This window comes from Leptosomus discolor, chromosome 6, assembly GCF_034619465.1.
Source record: "Leptosomus discolor isolate bLepDis1 chromosome 6, bLepDis1.hap2, whole genome shotgun sequence".
NCBI lineage: Eukaryota > Metazoa > Chordata > Aves > Leptosomiformes > Leptosomidae > Leptosomus > Leptosomus discolor.
In genome coordinates, this window is record NC_141396.1 from 24,099,474 (window position 1) to 24,119,383 (window position 19,910).

The 19,910-nt window shown below is 44.9% G+C and overlaps 1 protein-coding gene across 5 annotated transcripts in view; it reads right to left on the reverse strand.

The window, feature by feature from the left end:
* Positions 1-3,143: 3,143 nt before the first annotated feature.
* CAMK2G (calcium/calmodulin dependent protein kinase II gamma) overlaps positions 3,144-19,910 on the reverse strand; it is a 121,592-nt gene continuing 104,825 nt past the window's right edge. Inside the window, exons 15-23 of one of the 5 annotated variants that reach the window (XM_086467196.1) lie at positions 19,334-19,402; positions 17,674-17,718; positions 16,988-17,036; positions 14,820-14,933; positions 13,019-13,144; positions 10,323-10,398; positions 9,729-9,823; positions 8,383-8,628; positions 3,144-5,862 (exon numbers count right to left, since the gene is read on the reverse strand). In XM_086467196.1, the coding sequence (XP_086323322.1) occupies positions 8,396-8,628; positions 9,729-9,823; positions 10,323-10,398; positions 13,019-13,144; positions 14,820-14,933; positions 16,988-17,036; positions 17,674-17,718; positions 19,334-19,402 (807 nt within the window). In that variant the 3' untranslated portion in view covers positions 3,144-5,862; positions 8,383-8,395. The remainder of the gene's footprint in view (positions 5,863-8,382; positions 8,629-9,728; positions 9,824-10,322; positions 10,399-13,018; positions 13,145-14,819; positions 14,934-16,987; positions 17,037-17,673; positions 17,719-19,333; positions 19,403-19,910) is intronic. The other 4 variants (XM_086467197.1, XM_086467198.1, XM_086467199.1 and 1 more) reach the window with 4 other exon arrangements.

A 19,910-nucleotide genomic window follows, 5' to 3' on the forward strand; every position in this document is an offset into this window, starting at 1 on the left:
ATATTTCTATTTGCCCACTTCTACAGAAGTTTTAAGGGGAAGCCTGTTTCTTTCAAAAAGGAAGGCTGAAGTATAATGCTGTATAAAAGGTGAAACGTGTTACTGTTTATGTGGAAGTTCAGTGAAGTGTTTCTAATAGGTATGAAAGATTTTTACTGATACTGTAACAGATTACAAGGTGTTCAAACTTACTAAATTATGCTGTTTAAAATAATTTCAGCATTAATACTGTTTTGGATTGAATAAGTCTGAAATCTGTTTACAATTCTTAAAAGCATTTAATACAATCTATCTCAAAGCTTGGGCCCTTTTTATACAAGAAAAATATGATAACTCCAAAGCAATTAATTTCAAACATCACATGAGTAGAACATATTCTCCCTGCATAAGTACTGTTCAAACATAAGTTTGAACTTCCAAACATGTAGTAAGAAACGAGCAAATAAATAAGTGCTTTCTGGAACAGGAACAACCATACAGCAGTAGCACTGCTGTTAACTACTGATACAATCCATAGGATGTTCCAGTGTAAACTAGGCCTCTGAAGCACAGCCTTGATGCCATGTTTGCAGCTATCTTCCGTTGGTCTGAACAGTACCCTTTTCCACAGAAACAGGAAGCAGAAATAAATCATGATGAGACAGTATTTCATCCCAACAAGAACTGGCCAAATCCCAACTCTGCCAATATGCAGTTGTGTGATGCATTACCAAAAGGTTTTCTGTGAATGTCATCCTGTCCATCTATTCATGCATAATTATGGTGAGTAAAATTATGTAAATTGTCACAGATTAGGGACAACAACCTTTCCCTCTCCCCCATCCACCTGTGCTTTAGAGGACACCACTGTGGCATAAGGAACTTTCAGACTGAGATTTTATTGACTAAATTATTTGCATCCTTTCACTGCGGACAGGATGTCTTAAAAACCACGAGCATATGCATTTTTGATTTTTAATACCCGTTAAGAATAGAAGAAATAGCTTGCATAAAATCCTACATAATACTACACACCGACCAGTAAATTCCTATTCCTTACTGGCAAGCAGGGCATTCCTGCAGGTGAGGAGTTCTCAGGCACTAAGGATCTCAAGGGAAAAATTCATAACTCACTACTCAAGCCACTTTAAGTGCCCCCAAGGACCACCTTTCCCAACGCTAAAATAAATTTATACCAAACCCAATAAACAAGCATTCCAGGTGCATTAGTCTGCAGTCCCAAACCTTTCAAATTCTCAGGGAAAAAAAAAAAGCCATCTGTGATGTGTGGCAGCAATACCACCCAGCTGCTCTGCATCACTGTTCATCAGTCTCTTCCGGAGGTTTCTACAGAGGTCAGTCTCATTATCTGCATGGACAAATGGGAAAACTGAAGCTCAGAGCACAAGTGGGTTGTCTGCAGCCACCTGCAAACCTATAGCAAAACCAGAAATCGATCACAAATCTCCTGATTGCTAGTCAAATGCTCTGTCCATTTGTCTATGTTATCAGTCACACATAAGTAAAAGGTAACAGTTTTTGTAATAAAATAGAAAGGATATCGACATTCAAGGTCTAGTTCCGCTTGTGCTTCTCCCCACATCTCGTACATACTATAAGATCCTATCAGACTTCGTGCCACTAGCCCAGCAAGTGAGAGCAGACCGATCCCAGTTTAAAGGCAAACCTGGTTTTGGGCACAAATAAAAGCTACCGTCAATCATGGGTCTTCCACAGAATGATCAACCTATGTGGTACAAGCATGCACGTGCATATACTTGGGCGGAGGGGGGACACGACACAACACTGGAACTTACAAAACCATGCACAGACACTTAAGTAGGAAAATGGCAAAACACCATCCAACAGGATGAGGTTTTGTCCAGATACAGTATACTAGAAAATAAGTTTCTAGGAATATTGCTGCTTGATAGCTTAATACTGGAGTCGTCACACTGCAGACAAGTACCATTCTCAACCCCTGCTGTCAGCCAAAACATAAGAAAACATAAGACTGAAACTCTTTCTGAAGCAGATTCTATTCCATTTTTCAGTGTCCCTGCCCAAGACTGACTAATAGAGCACCTGCAACTGGTGAACGCACATACACTATAGCTTACACGGAACACCATCACCTTTTTTAAACGTACTTAAATCACACACATACACAGGAACCCTCTGAAAGGCTCCATATATATGCTACATAAATATTCTTGACATAAGCATTAGTCTGACTACTGTGCTTTCAGTATGTGTTCAAATTACTCTTGTCACAGTTAAAAGAGTTACTAAGAACATGGGAAATCATTACTAACTTTATGGGTATCTTCCCAGTACGGATCAGATCATACTGCAACGTTTCTTCAAAGATCATTAAGATATGATTAACTGCTTCAGGAGAGACTTACCTGATGAACGATGCTGCCTTGGATGTCAGAAACGATAGCAGAACCTCTCTTTGCTACTGTAATAGCAGGAGCTATCTCTCCTGGCCATGAACAGATTGTCTTCAGTCCCAGTGAAGTGGGCTGTAAAACTCTTAGCTTCTCCCGTTAAACACGAAGGACAATTTTCCTCCTGATTCATCAGGCAGCAAAAGCAATCAGCAGCAGCAACTGACACCTATTTACTAGGTAATTGCTGCCGTTAAAGGGGATTAAGCACACTGAACGAACTTTCGGTGATGAGGCAAAGCCACCCCCTCCCGTCTGCAGCACTTCCCACCCCTGCCGGCAGCCAAGCCTGCCGAAATGACCTGGGGCACAAATGCTGCAGCCCGGACCGTAGCGAGGCGCGTACCCCCAGCGCGCTCGGGGCTGACCCCCGGCCCAGCCGCCGCACGGCCAGCAGTAGCCGGAGGCGCAGAAAAGCCCCCCGGCACGGCCGTGGCACCCGCAGCCGCCCCCGGCCCCGCCGGAGGGCTCCGGGCGGGAGGCGAGCGCCGCCCAGGCTGCCGGCCCCGCGCGCAGCGGGAGCGGTACCAGGCGGGGAGCGAACGGAAAGTGCCGAAGCAGGGAAGGCCTCGGTGGAACTAAGCCTACCCCTGGGAGCACAAACAGAATGCTAATCTTACTGACACAAAAACTTTGTGGATTGATTCTTATCCAAGAAGTGCCAATTCCACGTTATGCCATGGTTTAAGAGAAAAACATGACACTCAAAACTTTGCACTGTTTAAATGTTATTTTATTAAATATCTTCAGTTCAAGGTTTCATTGTAACAAAGCTATGAAGGTTCTACCAACATTCAGACCAAACAAACAAACACTAGCTAACTTTAATTATTTCTATATCATGCAAAAATTCTGCATCAAATGCCTTCCATTTCCTGTTTAAAATGTGATATTTATAATATATATTATATAGATGCTTATATTAGCCCCATAAGAGAACATTAAGAATGCTAAAGGTGTACAGCTGTGTTTGATAATGGCCATACCAAGCTAAGGTTCTCATTAACTTAAAAGGAAACAAAACAAACAAACAAACAAAAACCCCAAGAGAGTTTGTCTCCAAGACTGTGCAAAACCAAAAACCTCAACAGTTCTGTTCTTTTAAAATTTTCTCTGAAAGATGCAGATACTTAATACAGAGGGTTTTCTTTTTAATTATTAATAATCATCAGGTAAAGAGACAAGGAAGATCAGACCTAAAGAAGGCATGCATAATATTTTGTATTTATCTTTTTTAAATGGCATAATTGTAATCTCCCATTTGCGCTCTCTTCGTGGCTTTAAAAAAAATCTGAATAAAATATCAAGGGGTTTCACTTTTCCACTTCACTCACTGGCTTAGTGCTGTCTTAAAAATGTTTCAAAATAATAAAATCTAGTGTTTGCGCCCCATGGGTTCAATCCCCACATTCCTCCCTGGGGTGGTGGAGGGAGGAAGAAAAGAGTATTTGCGCAGACAAACCTAGGAAGTGTGGATGGTCTTTTCCTTCATCAGGGGTTAGCTGATCTAATCCTGGTGTGGCATAGCACCTCTCTAACAAAGGGAGCAGAGAGCTATCTGTTGCAAAGCAACAGCTCCACTTTGTACAACAGTGTTTATTTTCTGCATTCTGTTAAATAAGGATAAAAATTCCAAATTGGCTTTCTTCTCTTCTGTAGTCCGTAAAAAGGTTGCCTCACACTTAGTATACTGTCAGTGCAATCCACTGAAAGATCCGAAAGATGATTAGGGGTAGACAGAAATTCAGATAAAAGCCCATCGCGACTTCTGCAGGCGATTCCTTCCCTTGGTCAAGACAAATCCTATCAGGTCTGCCAGAAAGGCCATTTTCTTCTTGGGGCTCAGCTCCCTCCTTGGTAAGGTCAACAACACACTTCCACATTCCCCACCCAATGAGTAAAGGAAATGGACTCCTTTGCAGTAAAGAAAACAAAGGAAAATGAATTGGCCCAAAGGACAAACATCAGATCACATGTGCTAATTCCCTTTCCCCTCTGCTTCATGAGGTATCCTCTAACACCCAGAGGCAACACAGGGAGGTGGCCTGGAGTCCTTCGGCTACGGTTTTTGAGGTTCTGATCTGATAGTTTTCTGTGTTACAACATCACTGTAAAAAATAGAAAAATTACCCAAATAAACACTAGGAAACATGACACTTACAAACATCAGATGGGTTAGTGGTGGGGAGAAGCACCTGGCTGGGGCTGCTGGCTCCCACTGCTGTTTTACTTGGAGACCAAACAGATCAAACAGGAGGCCAGGTAACCCCTTTAATTCTATGGGTGCATATATTTCAGTATAAAAAACACACGCTATTTATGCCTCATATAGGAGTGTATGTGCAAGTTTTCATGAACATAACACTAAGTTTTTTGTCTGCCTCCTAAGGAACACGTGTTCTGCAGCACTGTGGATCCCAACTATGCTACTAGAAAGGAAAAAAAAAAAAGAAAATCACATACACGTACCCTCTTCCTCTAAAATCTCTGCTCTTAATGCAATGTTTTTTTTTGTTTTGTTAAATTAAATAAGCTGGCTTCAAACCTCCATGTTTGGCCAGGTAGTGGCTGTTTCTAAAACCAGTATCAGTAGAGCAAGCTTCTATTTAAGTTATATTCACTTAAACCCATTTTTTTAATCCCTACTTCCACCTTTAATTTTAAATCAACATCCCATTTTGTTGTGGTTTTTTTTTCTTAAAAAAAAAAAGAAAAAAAGAAAAAAAAGTCTGTTTTAGGATCCAGCAGCCAAGCAACCAGCTTTCCATAGCGTTCTTGCTGTGCAGAAATCGAAGAAGAAACAGGCTGAAGTCAGTCTGCCAGGCAACAGGAAGAGAAGCACCTCCTTCTCTCTTGAACCCCAGTCTTCACACTGGCTCCTCTGGGATCTCCTTGCCACTTCTCACCGACTGAAGTCACAGCACAGCCTGAATGTAATGTTAACTTCCACCAGGGCTTTGCGGAGCACAGTTCAACCATCCGCTGCTCAAGCCGCTTCCTTTTTTGCTCTCCCTCTCTCTTTCTCTCTCCTTCACTTTTGCTTTCCCCCTCACTTCATTTCTGAAAGATGTTCCAGCTGCTGCCATTTTCTTAGCCCTGGGGGAGGGGGCATGTTGGATAATCTGTCATTTATTTAGCATTATTCCTGTTTTTTATTATTTTATACAAACAACATGTCTTTTTTTTTTTTAGATTTAAAAACACCTTCGTACAGCAGAAACAGACACGATGGATCCATGGAAAACAACAGAAAGGCAGCGCCCGGAGCATCAGATGCATGCAGGGTTTCATGCATTTGGCTGCTGCCTGTTTGTAATTTGTATTTATTTTTTTTAACGTCAAAACAGACATGACCGTTGCTGTCACTCAGGCACTCCAGAGCTGCTTGCTAAGGAGATATTGCCCTCCAGCTGAGTATCTCCACATGTTGCTGCAGTCAGGAAGAGGTAGTGTCCACCCAGAAAGGAGAGGGGAGAACAGGATGGGAGATAGAAGGAAATAAAGCCAAACATTAGCTGTACACAATTAATACAACACATTTTCTACAGGCTAATTACTTGGTGCAGGCAGAAACCCTTCCTAACAGAACCCAGACTGAGGCTCGTGAGGAGAGCCCTGAAGACAAGACACACACACTTTCCCTTCCAGGTGGCTGCATGTGCCAATGAAAATGAACTACTTGCTAAAATCAATTGCTTACTTGATTGGGGCAGACCTGGGCCCATTATCTAACAGTGATGTCCCCAGAAGTTGAAGAAGTTTCCCAAGGGGTGATCAAAGGCTCTGGTCCTAAGGCAGTTTCTGCGTCTTCAGTAATTTTGTCTCTGAATGTTCTTAATATTTAAACAAACGTATGAGCTTTTCTGCAGTTTTGCAAAGTTGTAACTCTAGTGACAGCTTTTAGCAAAGGCTCCTCGTGGCTAATCTTCTTGTGTCAAATTACTGGATTTACTCTGATCAGTTTTAAGTTTGGATTTTTTTCACATTTGTTTAGCATTGTCCTGCCATGAAAGTGTAGCCAAAATCTTCTTTCTTAGCTTGCAAATCTCTGCTGCAAACTCTCTTATTAGTCTGCTCCCTTCTTGGTTCCTACTCTCGTCTTACACGGAAGTCCTCTGATTAACCTCAAACTTCTTTTACAGCTGCAGTTTCCTTTTAAGATGACTTTCTCAAAACTGAACTCTGCCTTCCAGGTGAGAACAAACCACTGATTTCTATTTAATTCAACTCATTCCTTCCTCATCCTTACCCTTTACTGCACATGGGCCAACACTGCTCCCAAATCATTCAGTGTGTTCAGATGGGGGCTGCCCACACTGACCCCACTTATAATTGCATGTGGTTACACCACCTTTAGAATCCAGAAATGCATGCAAATATTTCAACTTCAATTTAGTTTATAGTCTTTTTCAAATATTGTTTTAACCAACATTTTGTGGTTTGGAAATGGCTTCTGCTCTGCAGTTTTCAGAAACGCTTCAACACATAACTTTTGGATGAGGTGCAACATTTCAGCCGCCAAGTTAAGGAAACATACCTCATCTATAGCAGCTAAGACTCTCCATTCCTAAGCTTCCTCAGAGCTCCTAGGCATAGCCTAGGCATAGCCACTGAGCCATACCAATCTTTAATTTAATAATTTCTTCTGCATCTTTTTTCGACTAAATCCAGGACAGAAGTTTACCTCAACATCTCTGATGAAAACTGATGCAAGTAAGTTTTTTTTGGTTTCCCTGCAAAGGCTTTAACCTTCTCACTGCCTGGAAATTCAGCTAATTATCCATCTCTCTTGAAAGCTTCCCTGCTTCTGGTGCCCCCAACTGGCTTTTGCTTTTCAAATTCCATCTGTGACCTCTGCAGTTTGCTTGTGATAGTTCACATTCCTTTTCCATTGCCTTCAGTAGGGTTGAATCCCTCACAACACAGAAGAATAAAAACTGCTCTTGGCTTAGTAGTACAAGTAGTACACAAGACTAGGACTCAAACAGTAACTTTACTTGAGTAGTTCATCCTCAAATGGCCACATTAGAAAAGCTTTTCTCCCAGGTGTAGATGTTTTTTGTGTTTGTGCTTAAACAGAAAGACCTTAGTAAAAAGGTCCTAAGATTAGGAAACTTAGATCTTTAAAATAAATGTGACATACACTTCATCATAAAACCAGAGGAGGAAGAAAGACTGTACATCTAGTTAAAATAAACCAGTAAGCAATAAACTAGAATGCCTAAATGCTGCAGAGGTAAATGGATCTGCTGTCCTTCAGGAGCAAGCAACAAGTTTTTTCATGTCCAATTTTATAATTGAAGTTTCCTCCAATGCTGAATTGTCATAGGCTAACTGGGGGATATTTTAAATCTTCTGATATTATTATTTATTTAGATTTTTTTCCCCCCCTTGAGTTTTTTTCCACATTGTACACTAAATAGCTTCTGCTCATCAGAAAATCAGTAGTAAAATTTATAGGACTAAATCTTTACCCTTATGGAACAGAAATTGTTCTGTGTATATTTTACAATATCCTCTCTAGAATATGACATTCTCATCAGAAAAGTTCTCCAAAATCACCCCAGCATGTAAAGGTAGATCCCTGATAGCTGGGAAACAGCAAACCTGTGCACAGCATGAGATACTCTTTCTCTCTGCTCTGGATTAGCACTCTGTCCGAGCACAGACCTGAGTACCTGGGAGGAAGCACTGCTGCTACAAGGGTAGCTATACTCAGGAACAACCGTCTGGCACATGACTCCAGTTTGTCAGGAGTGGCAGATAATCCTACTGAGTCCAGAGGACAGGGCTTAGAGAAAAGAACACCAACTGATCAGCAGAAGATTTAAGCTTATAGACAACTAAAAATGGTTCTCTCACAGCCAGCTAAACAGCCTTGAATACTGAATTCCCACATACAGCAGCCTTAGCTGTGTGTATGATATACTCCTTCCCTGATAGCCCATACCCGTATTTGATCCTCACTGGAGAGGTGCTGCAGGAGCTCCAGAGCAGTGGTAGTGGACATTCAGCCACTTGCCATCTCGGCGGTGCCAGACGCGGGTCTCTTCAGACTGCGTGGTGCGGGGCCGGCCTTGGCCATCGATGTACTGTGTCAGGCGGATGTATGCGATGCAGGCAGCATCTTCGCCAATGACATGGACGTGGGGGTTCAGGATGGTGGTGTGTATTGGCTTGCTGTTCTTTGACAGTACTGGCAGAACATGCAAAACCATCAGCTTCATTTTATTACTAAGGAGGAACAGCACCCCACATTCTCCAACCTCTTTTATATTGCACTCACCTTCCACTGGATTCTGGGATACAATAAAAATTGCTCCTGCAATTTTCCAGGCAAAATCCAAGCAAATCTTTCCCCTATCACCTGTTCTTCTCCTTAGGAAATGTGTGCTTATTATTGCCTAGAATCCCCTGGTCCCTTCGCTCCCACTTCTTCTGCAAAGCATACTTGCCACTTTTTCAACATCAGTGCTGCTGTTTCTTCAATTATAGGAAAAGATCTTTTATTACATGATATTGTTGCAAAGGAGTCAATAATCAGTAGATCTTTAAGCTAGGTCTGCATGAAATATGAACAAGCCTCAGAGAAGTGTAAAAATCACTCCAGAACAGGCTTTTGACAGAGACAGTCTTTGCATCCTTAGAGCACTAGGACCTTGACCTAACCTCCAAAATAAAACAAATTGAATAGCTCAGTATTTAAATTTCAATTATCTCACCCTGTGGAGACATCCAGGAAGGGAGGCAAATTCACTAGTATAAATGATAGCATTTCTCCCAACTCTTTTTCCTGCACCAGGCTGACAAGGTGACCCTTGTATCCATGTAATGGGTTCATTACATGTTAGAGAGCTGAAACCGTCCAGGGAAAACTCAAAGCAAAGGTGTGACTGATTTGTGCGTGACTATCTTTATGTCTGACCATTCAGTATGTCTACCCCAAACATACATGTTGTTTCCATCAAAATATGCTCATTTTTTCCATTTCCATATGAGTAGGAAATCAGGTGCCTCAAACTTTTAAAGCTCCTGCAGTCCATGCTTACAAAATATTTGCACCAGGCAAATTGTGTGCCTATAGTGAAGGGATCTGGGGGTTAGAATTGAAATTGTTGCTGAAAAAGGCTTTTGGGAGAAAGCGTGCTGGCTCTAACAAATGCATCATAACCCATGCACAATCAAGTTCTTGCTGGTTCCAATAGCCAGTAAAAACAAGGGCAATTTTCCCCCAAAATGTGGCATAAAGGAAAATTAGAGAGAAAGCTGCTGGTGTTACCAAATCTTCCCACTCACAGTTCTCGAAGTAAAACTTATGGAAATCCATTCCTTCAACCAGGTTCCCCAGTGCTTCAGGTTCGAATGAGGTCAAGCCAGGATCACAGATTTTTCTGCAAAGAAAAGCACCACAGGATTACAGTCTGCATTTGAGATCAAGGGCTATTTACACAATGAAGCAGTGGTACAACATTTGACTCGCACCCTGTGTCCACCTAACTATTTCTCCTACTCCAAGGAGTAAGCTCCTGGAGGACTCAATCCTACTGCAACAACACGAAGTTGGTGCTAGTTGGCATTTCACATAAAACAAGCCTCTAGGTTTCTCACTTTTCTTTTATACTCTTTCTGCCCATCTCATTGCCTTCCCCGCTACTTTTCCTACAAAGCCAGGACATTTTCCTTTTGTCACTCCTGTTGCTGTTTGATACCTGACTTGTACCTGATGGTCATTTGGAGAGCTCTACCATATCCCTACTCCTAACTGATGGAGGCTAAAAAGCATAAAACTTTTTACCATCCTGACTGCATGACAACTCCTCATATCCAAGAGCCAGAACATCACTTGCACACAAACTGATAAACAACCTGTCAAAAGACATCTGTACTTACGTATAAGCCTCAAAGTCTCCGTTGTTGATGGCTTCTATCAGCTGCTCTGTTATCTTAATGATCTCTTGCTTACGCACTGCAAAGAAGAAGAATAAAGAGCAATTTAACTGTGCATAAGACTTCAATGGGAATATGGGGCTACTGGGTACTTCCTACAAGCAATTTGTGGAGCACCATTAGTCTAGATCTCATCGGATGCTGCTGCCTGCATTCTGTAAATATGCAGTAATGACAGCCATCCACATGAGAGTAGGGGGGGCAGTGGTATGAAAGGGGAATGGTGATCCCACAATGCAGGGAGAAAGGAAATAAAGATGTCCTATTAATTTTTTTTTTCTTCTAGAAAGTTCTAAGGCACCAGAGGTGTCTGCTGAATGACAGCCTGAGGTGCTTCTGGGGAGTCTGACCAATGAACATCAGTGAACCTGCCACTGTGAAGCACTTGTCTGGCAGCTTAAGATGTGGAAACCCTTCACCACGGTAGTCAGATACAAATGGCCACCACACAGAGCAAGCCAATTTGAAAAAGTCTCCCAACAACTTGCCTGTCACCGTCACCAATACCTCAGCTATTACGAATGCTGCAAAGAAGCAACTGGGACACGTAGGGATGACTTCCACAAGCTAGAAAGACAATCGCAGTAGGATGGATGGGTTGGATGAGCATGTCCTAGCTATATACTGGTGCACACTCTGTTCCTCAGGCAGTTAGCTTCTGCCAATCCCTACGGCACAATTACTTTCAGCACTTTGACAGTACTGCCATTAACCCAACCCAGCACACTGGACTTCAAGATCAATGAAGACAGGGGCTAGCTGCCTACTGTTATTTGGCCCCTCTCAGGCCAGCACCTCTGCACTTTGTTCTCTTGGCTTGCCACAGCTGGTTGCCCAGACTCCATCCCCTCTGAGGTGTACCATCACCCATGCTGATCTCAAGAGTTCTTAACACTTGAAAAGTTTGGGTCGGCTCTGTTAAATAACACAATTCTAGTTCTACAGCTATATGTGCACCATATATATGCCTGAGCCTACAGGCACACCCTCACATCTCTTCAGCCTTCCCCACACTTTCCCTGTAGGTAGACTATCCTGCATATTATACAAGCATTTAGGAGATGCTCTAGCATTATCTTCAATATTACCAAATAATTTACAATTCCTATCACCAGAAGTGGAATTTATCTGCCCTTAGGCATCTAAACTGTAGGTTGAAATGGAACCAGTCACCTGACTGCTCTTCCTTTCAGCCCGGAAAGAAATGGGCACTTTGGGACGTCTCACCTGAGGCATCTCAGATGCCTATCATTAGGGGGACGGTGTTTAAATCCAACCTACCACCTTTAGATGTCCAAGTAGGGGAAGGTGAATTCCACTCTAAATGATAAAAGATGCTAGTCTGAACTGCCCTCCCCTGTAAACTTTAATCCACATGTTGTCTCATCCCACCATTGATAAGTGCAGCTGAAGAGCAACAAGATGATAATCTCATTGGCTATGAACATGAAAGATGTCTGCACTCACTCTGGAAATCAATGAAGAGAATTATACTACCCGGCCAGCCACAGAAACATCTCAGAGAGGGGATAACTGGCTTGTAACAGTAAGGGAGCTGGTTTTGCCACTCAGGCTGTACCCATTTCCACACATCAAAAGATGTATACAAGGAATGGATCAAAACGACACAGTGGGCTATGTCTACTGTGACAAATGTCCTTACAAGCAAGTAATCTGGAATCGCTTCTGCATGAAGCAGGGCTACTTGTTGGACCTCCCTCCCATGCAGAGCACACACCAATGTGTGCACCGTCTCGAAGATGGGAGTCCCTGGGAAAAGCTCCACTTGGGATGAGTGAGGAAGTCTGCACACCACAGCCACCGTGTGCTGACTCATCTCCAGGAGATTTGCAGCCCCTTCCCAAGAGTCACTATGCAGCAGCATCGACCCTGTCCTTCAACACAAGTCCCGTCCATCAGACTGTGCTCGTCTTCTTGCTTTTACTACATGTCCCCAGCTACAACCAGCACACAGGAGGTGACCCCATTTTTTTCCGAAGGACAGAGAGCCTCAGGATGCCACTGGGGAAGTCATTCGCCTGCCGCCCCTTATGAATTCACGGGCCCTCCTAACACTGCAGAGAGGCACAAAGGGAGGCCAGCACGCACCAGCACGGAGACAAAAGGTGTGACTCGCGGCTATTCTGCTGTCTTTTTTTTTTTTTTTTTTTTTAGCCACCCCAGAGGCAGCCCCGCTACAGCAGCCTGCCGGCACCGCTGGCGCATTGCCGCCCGTAGGGGAGCGCAAGCGGGCGCACCGCGGGCGCGGCGGGACCCGCTTTCGGCGGAGCTCAGGGCGGACGCCGGGGCAGGGTTCACGGCCGGGCTCCCCTCCCCGGCGGCGGGGGGCCGGCGGGCCGGGCTGAGGGCACCCCCTCCCCGGCACCTCCACGGCGGGCGGGCGGGAGCGGCCCCCGGAGCCGGCGGCCCCCGCCGTGCCGGCGGCCGGCTGCCAGCGGCCCCGCTGCCCGCCGGTACCGACTGCCGGCGGCGGCTCGCTCGGAGCGGCGCTCCGACCCTTCTCCGAGGGACCTGGGGAGAGGGGCGCAGAGGTGGAGAGAAGAAGGGGGGAGCTTTACATCTACGGTAACTAGTACTGGTTGCACTACTCCACTACTGCTACCCAGCTGCTAACTTACACGGTGCACGGTTAAGTACAAAGGGAACTACTGGAGTTAGCAAAGGCTCCGACCGAGCACGCTCTAACTCCAATGTCTGCCCTGGGCTGTCCCAGGCAAGAAGCTTCTCTTCACAAGACTGTGTAGCTGCAAAACAAATGTAAGCATTAAAATAATAAACAAACAAAAAACAGAAAGCAAAATAAACCCCGACAAAGTAGTACAAACACACACAGCCCCAACCCCGGCCGGCACACAGAGACATCCACATCCCAGCAACCTCTACCCGCTCTCCTGCCTCTGCCACTCATCAGCTGTGCCGGGCACTGCTCAGAGGGGACCACCCTGGCACCGGTGCAGAAGGCCCCTCAGAGAACAGTAGGAATTGCACTAATACTGCTGGAGGTAGTTTGAGGGGGACCTAAAACACTGGTCGGAGTAGTGACAGAGCAGCATAAGGGCAAGTACAAGATGTGAGCGAAAGGGAAAGAAAGCAGGTCATCCAAACCACTGCAAATCGCAACTGGGAGCGGAGTAGGGTGGGAGAATGCACTCTCTTGGCAGAGAAGTGATTTGGCATTCCTCAGTGTACCAAGCAGGGCCTTGCTACGAGCAAGAGGAAGGAGTAAATAAGAAAGCAGTGATGGGCAGTTCACAGCAAAAAGGACTTCAGAAGAGATCATTTCCCTTCCATTCTGGCTGGGCAAAATGCCTTTCCCATTGCACCTCATGAACCAGCAGTCTGACATCCTCAGAGCTACTTCAGCAATAAGTAACAGAGAGGCTCCAACTGCTGCATTGTGTGAGATACCGGTGCTGTGTGAAGGAAACCAGGGAAGGAAGACAGGAGGCAGCAGAAGAGGGCATGCCTGTTCCTTCCTTCCGAGACTGACCTAAACAGAATCAAATACTGCAGATGTTCCCAACTCACATTAAGGATCCTTCCATTATAGCTTCAAATAGTCAGGCAGCTAGTACGGTATGTCTGTGCAGGGGAAAGGCTGGGAATCTCACCTAAATTTTCTCCAACCTACTAGCTCTTTTCATACCCATTTTCAGAGTTTTTCAGCCATAGGCTCCTCTATGGAGGCAGCCAAATCAGAAGAGATCAGACAGATGGTACTGTAACTGGCAGACTAACGACAGTACTAACTGAGCTAGCAAGACAGACACACAAGGTAAAGCTCACAACAGAGAAATGCCCCTCAGAGACAACATTATTGAAGGATTTTCATTCAGAGCACCTGACTATGGATTCAGAAATGCTATGGCGTCTTCCAGCAGCCACAGCCTCCTTGCAAAAGCATCCTTGAAGCAGACACTAAAAACTGGTTTTCATCCCTTTTGTACTTCCTGAGCACCATCCATGTCTGGGGTGCTCAAAAGTTCTTGACAAGCTAGACTTAATCCAGCCTTGTGCATCCCCTCCATAAGCAAATCTGCACCACTGACCCCATTTACCACAAAAAATCCTAAGAGATGCAGTGACTTGCCAGAGGAAACCCTGAAAGGCAGTGTCTCTGCAGAGAACTCCATGTCTTGCCCAGATGAAAGCAAGGGAATGAAATTCCTAGGATGAGGTTCTGGGTTTTTTTTTTTTCAAAAAGGGAAGGAAGGTAAGGTTTGGAAATTTTCAGTGTGCAAAGGAAGGTATTTTGCAGGAAGGGAGATGATTTCTTTTTATTCTGGAGTACTGGAAATGAAAAAATCAACATTCTGGAAGGAAGCTGAGGAAAGAAAAAGTCTTGAGGAAGGAGAAATGGGAAAGGTGGAGGGAGGGGTAGGGAAAAGATGCCATGAAGCACTGCACCCCTGGACTTACTGGCTGAGAAACAGAGAGAAAGCTGGGACTGCATGGACTCAGTCTGTGTTTTGCTCTCACTGTGCCTCCGTCCTTCAAGCACTGAGCTGCCGTCCCCGGTGGAGAGAGGGGGAGCTAGCATGGCAGGGAATTAAAACACAAACACAAACAAAACACGCAAGTTCAGTAAATAAAAAAAGAGAAAGGAAATAGGAGAACATTAAAGAAACCACAATGCTGGGCACAAAACATGCAGGAGTGTCCTCCAGGGCAAAGCCAAGTAGACAGCTCTACAACATTGACTTGCTGAGCAATTTAGAATGACATGGGGGGGGGGGGGGGGCCCTGCCTTTAGCCCCACCACAGTGGAAACAACATATCCCTGAGGCAACTGTCACTGATGGATCAAGACAGTGTCTCCTGCACCACAGCAGAACAGATCTGCGTAACCTGTTGTCTATCAAAAATAAGAAGTTGGCAGAGGAATTGCACCAGCACCTCCCTTTTCCCAGAGTCATGGCTACACAGTACGCTGAGAACTCCAACACCTCCAAACCTTTTAGTCTATTTAGTTTTGCTTGAGTGCTTGTTTAGCTTCTAACATGGAGAGGCCAGAGTGGAAAAGGAACACTGCTGAACACTGCTACACTTAAATCTGAAGCACTGAAATTACCAGAGTTGATCATAGCACAAACGATTACCGTGCAAGCTCCTTCCCTCCCAACCACCATTCAAATGCTCCCTATTAAAATCATAGCAAAATTTTCTAACCTCTGCCAAACCCCCCCCCCCCCCCCCCCCCAACTCAGTTTTGATCTGCGGCAATGCAGCCCTATACAATTCTTCATAGATTTAGCCCTGGCCAGCTGCCCTCCTTCTCCCTCAACCTCTGTTCCAGTCCTAGCCTTCCTCTCCTCACAGCACTCACATTCCTGACTTAGATGACCCAGCCTGGGGCCTCTCCTGAGCAAAAGCTGCCAAAGGAAACAAGGTTCTGGACAAATATCTGTTCTGGATGGATATCGAGCAGAGATGGAGATTAGATAAATCAATTCCATTACCCCACTACCAAAACCATCCAGTTCCCTTCCCTCAAAGCTAGGTTCTTAAAGCATGGATTACTCTTGGGCAAAAAGCTAGGAGCTAGAATACTGTCCTGTAATGAGGCGAGGTCTTATCTGAAACAATCTGTACTGCAGAGCTCATTCACTCACTGGCATGCCTTTCTGCTGGCTGTGACTCCTCAGAAGAGGAGCCAGCAGCTTGTGACAAGCCACAGGAAAAGCATCAGGAACTTGTCCAGCTGACAGAGGTGACATTGCTGTTAAACCACAGGGTCAGCATTGATTTTTCCCTGGATATGAAACTCTGACTATAGGGAGAACAAGAATACCTCTGCCTCAAAATGTGAACTACTAACACATTTACCTCAGAATGCAAACTGCATTTGCCCATCCCAAACCTGCTCATTCAGGAAAATGTCTGCTTGTCCTCTTTAGGGAGGTCAGGAAAAGGACAGCTGCTTAAACAACAAGAGCAGATACAGACAGGACTTGTAAAACTCTTCAGATGAAGGAGCTCCAAGTACAGAATATTTATGATATGGTCACTGAAAGGTGAGAAATCTCTTCTCAGCCTCTCCCTCTACTGATACCTCAGTCTAGGACATGAAAAATCATTTCCATTTGGAGATGACAGGCTGAGAATGATCTTCATCTTAAAAAAAAAAAAGAAAAAAAATAAAGAGGGAAGTGTGTGCCTGTCGCTAAAGAGATTCCCAGAAAGGGGTGAGAAGGGAGACTGAGCAGTAACAGAGAGGTTTCAACTCCCTATAACCTACAGGGAAGAACAAAACCACAACCAGACTCCAAACCTCAAGGGACTGGTAGGGATTTTTCATGCCTAGAAATGGACTGGAGATGAACAGATTATGATATTTGCAAGAAAAGAATTCTAAGTCTGACACGAAAACAAATTAGCTCAGGGCAAACAGTGTTTATAAACGACAGAGGCCAAGTCAGCTGGTTCCCTAATGCATGGTCCTACTGTGACAGGAATGACAGCGTCATGGCAAATTTATGAACTGAGTCAGACACAGAATCTGGGAAGCTAGTTCAAATCAATGGTCGAATTTCCAGGATCCCCTTCCTGCACTTAACTGTATTAGAAATTACAGGCAAAACACCTACCTTTCAGATCCTCGTCTTCAGTCGTGGTGTTACAGCTCTCTGTGGAACCCTGTATGGCAGAACAAAGCATTACCAGGCATCAGCAGTAGGGAGCATGAGTAAATAGTTCGATTTGTTTGTGAAGAAAGATGGGGAAAAGCGCAAAAACATTGGCAGGAATGGCAGGGAGAGGATGATACAAGAAAGATTTGGATGAAAGCAGGCCAAATATTCTAAGCTTTTGTGTGTTCAAGCTGTCCACCCAGAACTTTTACAAGAACTGAAGTTACCAAACTCTGTCAAATGAGATCAAATGGGAGTTGCTTCTGTTTGGAAGAAGAATAGCCACAACAAGCTAAAGAAGGGCTCCTAGACTTTCTCAGAGGAACAGGTCTCCATTTCCAGACGAAAAAACAAATGTGTGTAAATGCCTCTATCTTCTCTTTCACACCCCCCCCACCCCGCAAAAGAGCGGTGCTTACACACCGCCGTAGGAAGCAGATGATAATATTTGAACAGTTGTCCCTACTCAGCCTCTTCCAGAGATCCACAGCCATACCACACGACCCTCCCATCCTACTGCCAGCAGTATTCGGGAGCATGCTACAAACCAGACGTCAGAAAGGTAGAAACTGAAGTAAGACACACGAAGATGAGAACGTTAAGAGAGAAGCAGAGGTTTCTCTGGCAACACTCCCATCCCTTACCTTTATGCCATCTGTAGCATTATGGACAACAGTTGTTTGAGGCTCCTAGGAAAGGATGGAAGAATCATTAAACTCCAAAGTTCCAAAGCATTCTCTCATTTCTTTTCATCCCCAGCAAGTGGAGAAAAGGTGACTGACATAAAAAAAAATAAATCAAACCACAAATTCCAAACAGCACACATGTGCTTGCGTGCGCACGCATACACTTCCTGCACAGAAGGTTTCCTGAAGAGAGAGGCTGCACTAAAAGCTACAGTCGCAAGGAGACAAAGCCCCCAGCTTCCCTGCAATTGCCCCTAATTCCCAATTTGCCCCCAGAGAACTAGGCTGGCACAAACACCAGATGGCAACTGAGCAGCCAGTCTGCACCTTCTGCAGCTGTTCATGAAATAATGACCCCTCAGCAGCGTGCTCACTGGAAAATGCTTCAGAAGAGGGAGAGGAGGAGGAAACGATAATACTGGTCTGGGGCCTTTGTCTCCTAGTTTTTTTGGAAAGATTTCTTGGTATTTTACTGTAAAAAAGGGACATTCATAATTTCCACAATAGAAAGGGGATAAACCAGACCACTTCAGTGCCTCTCACAGAGGAGTTGCTAAGGGAACTGGGCTGTGAAAAAAAGGCACATTTTTCTAAAAATCTCTAAAATGAGATCCAGTTTCAGTAATAACAACAATAATTAATAATTTATAAAGGCTCTCTCAGTACCAAAACCATCATGAACAAAGCCAGTGAAGGGAAGGCAGAAAATTATGAAGTGTCCCAAGAACGCTTCATCCTACAACAAACAACAAAAACATCAAAACCACCCTCTCAGCCCCTCCCCCAAAATGCCAAATCCAACTCTCCAGAGACACACAACACAAAGCAGCTATCAGGCCTATGGGTGCTAACTAGCTCCCGCACTCATCCCTTCATTACCAGGACAAGACTTCAGGATCCTGTGCCCTCTCCTCCCACTGCTGTCACTCTTGCAGGTTCACTCAGCAAGTGCACCAGGGACTGTGATGGTGCAGTGATGTACACTCACCCATCTGCCTCTCACCCATTGCACTGCTGCCTGATTTTCCCAGCATACTGAGGCAGACCACACCAAGCTGTGCCATTAAATGTACTAGGCACAGGGCATCCTATGAAGCCCACTGCACACAGCCCAAATGGAAAATGCTAGCCCAGCAAGTCAGCGAGCTGCAGAGGATCAACCACACAACTGAGCAGGCCAAACAGGCCATCAAAGGATTCCTCTAAAAACCCTTTGCCTGCCCTTTCTTCTGTGGTGTCCTGAAGTCCCTCCTCCATTTCCTCAGTGTTGGAGAGTGGATGGAGCTTGCCACTCTTCTTCCAAACCAGCCTCCCGAAAGCCAGCAGGAACAGTTGAACGAACACACAGAATTATACAGGGATGGCACACGGGGAAGTCCAGGAAAGCTGCGATCCCCACATCCAACACAGCTCTGCTCAGCGCCCCCACCCCAAAGCCTGTGAGGCTGTGATCAGGCCACACAGCAGCACAGGGACACAGACAGAACAAAGCCAAAACACAAGCTGAAACAGAGCAGCACAAGCAGCACTCAGGATGGGGGTGGGGAAGGAGAGAAGGGGAGAGGACAGAATCAAAATTAAACCAAACAAGAAAAAAAATAGCGGTTGGGGAAGATACCATGGACGTCTGCACTGGGGGTGTTTCTTTTGCAGTGCTTACTATACTGGTTTTGTTGTTGCTCTGTGGCTGAGACAGAAAAACATGGTTTTAGTTCCCCTGCTGGGCAACAGAGGCAGCAAGAAAATGACAGTATTGCTTCAACCCCAACGATCTCCTCAGACCCGACCCTCCCCACAGGCTCGATCACCAAGAAGATGGAGGAAGAAGGAGTGCTGCCCGGCTGGCTGGACATCATCCTTCCCTCAGAGGCAACAGATGTTGTAAGGGACGTACCAAAATGCAAATATGCATGGACTGCTAGAGCTATAAGAAGGAAAACAGAAGGGAAAAAGGCAGCAGCCCAAAGGGATGGGGAGAATCTGGCAAAAAGCACCAAAAGTATTTGGTGAAGAAGAATGAGAGATGGCAGTAGTCCTGAGAGAAAGAGACTACAGAAGTGAGAGACAAACATAGTCAAGGTGCAGTCTCAAACAGTGGACCAATACGAGTCGTGTCTGAGGAGTCTGAAAGTGTGCAGGAACAGTCCTAGGTATGTGATGATGCTGAGGGTCCCAGGGAATCTATTGCAAGAAAA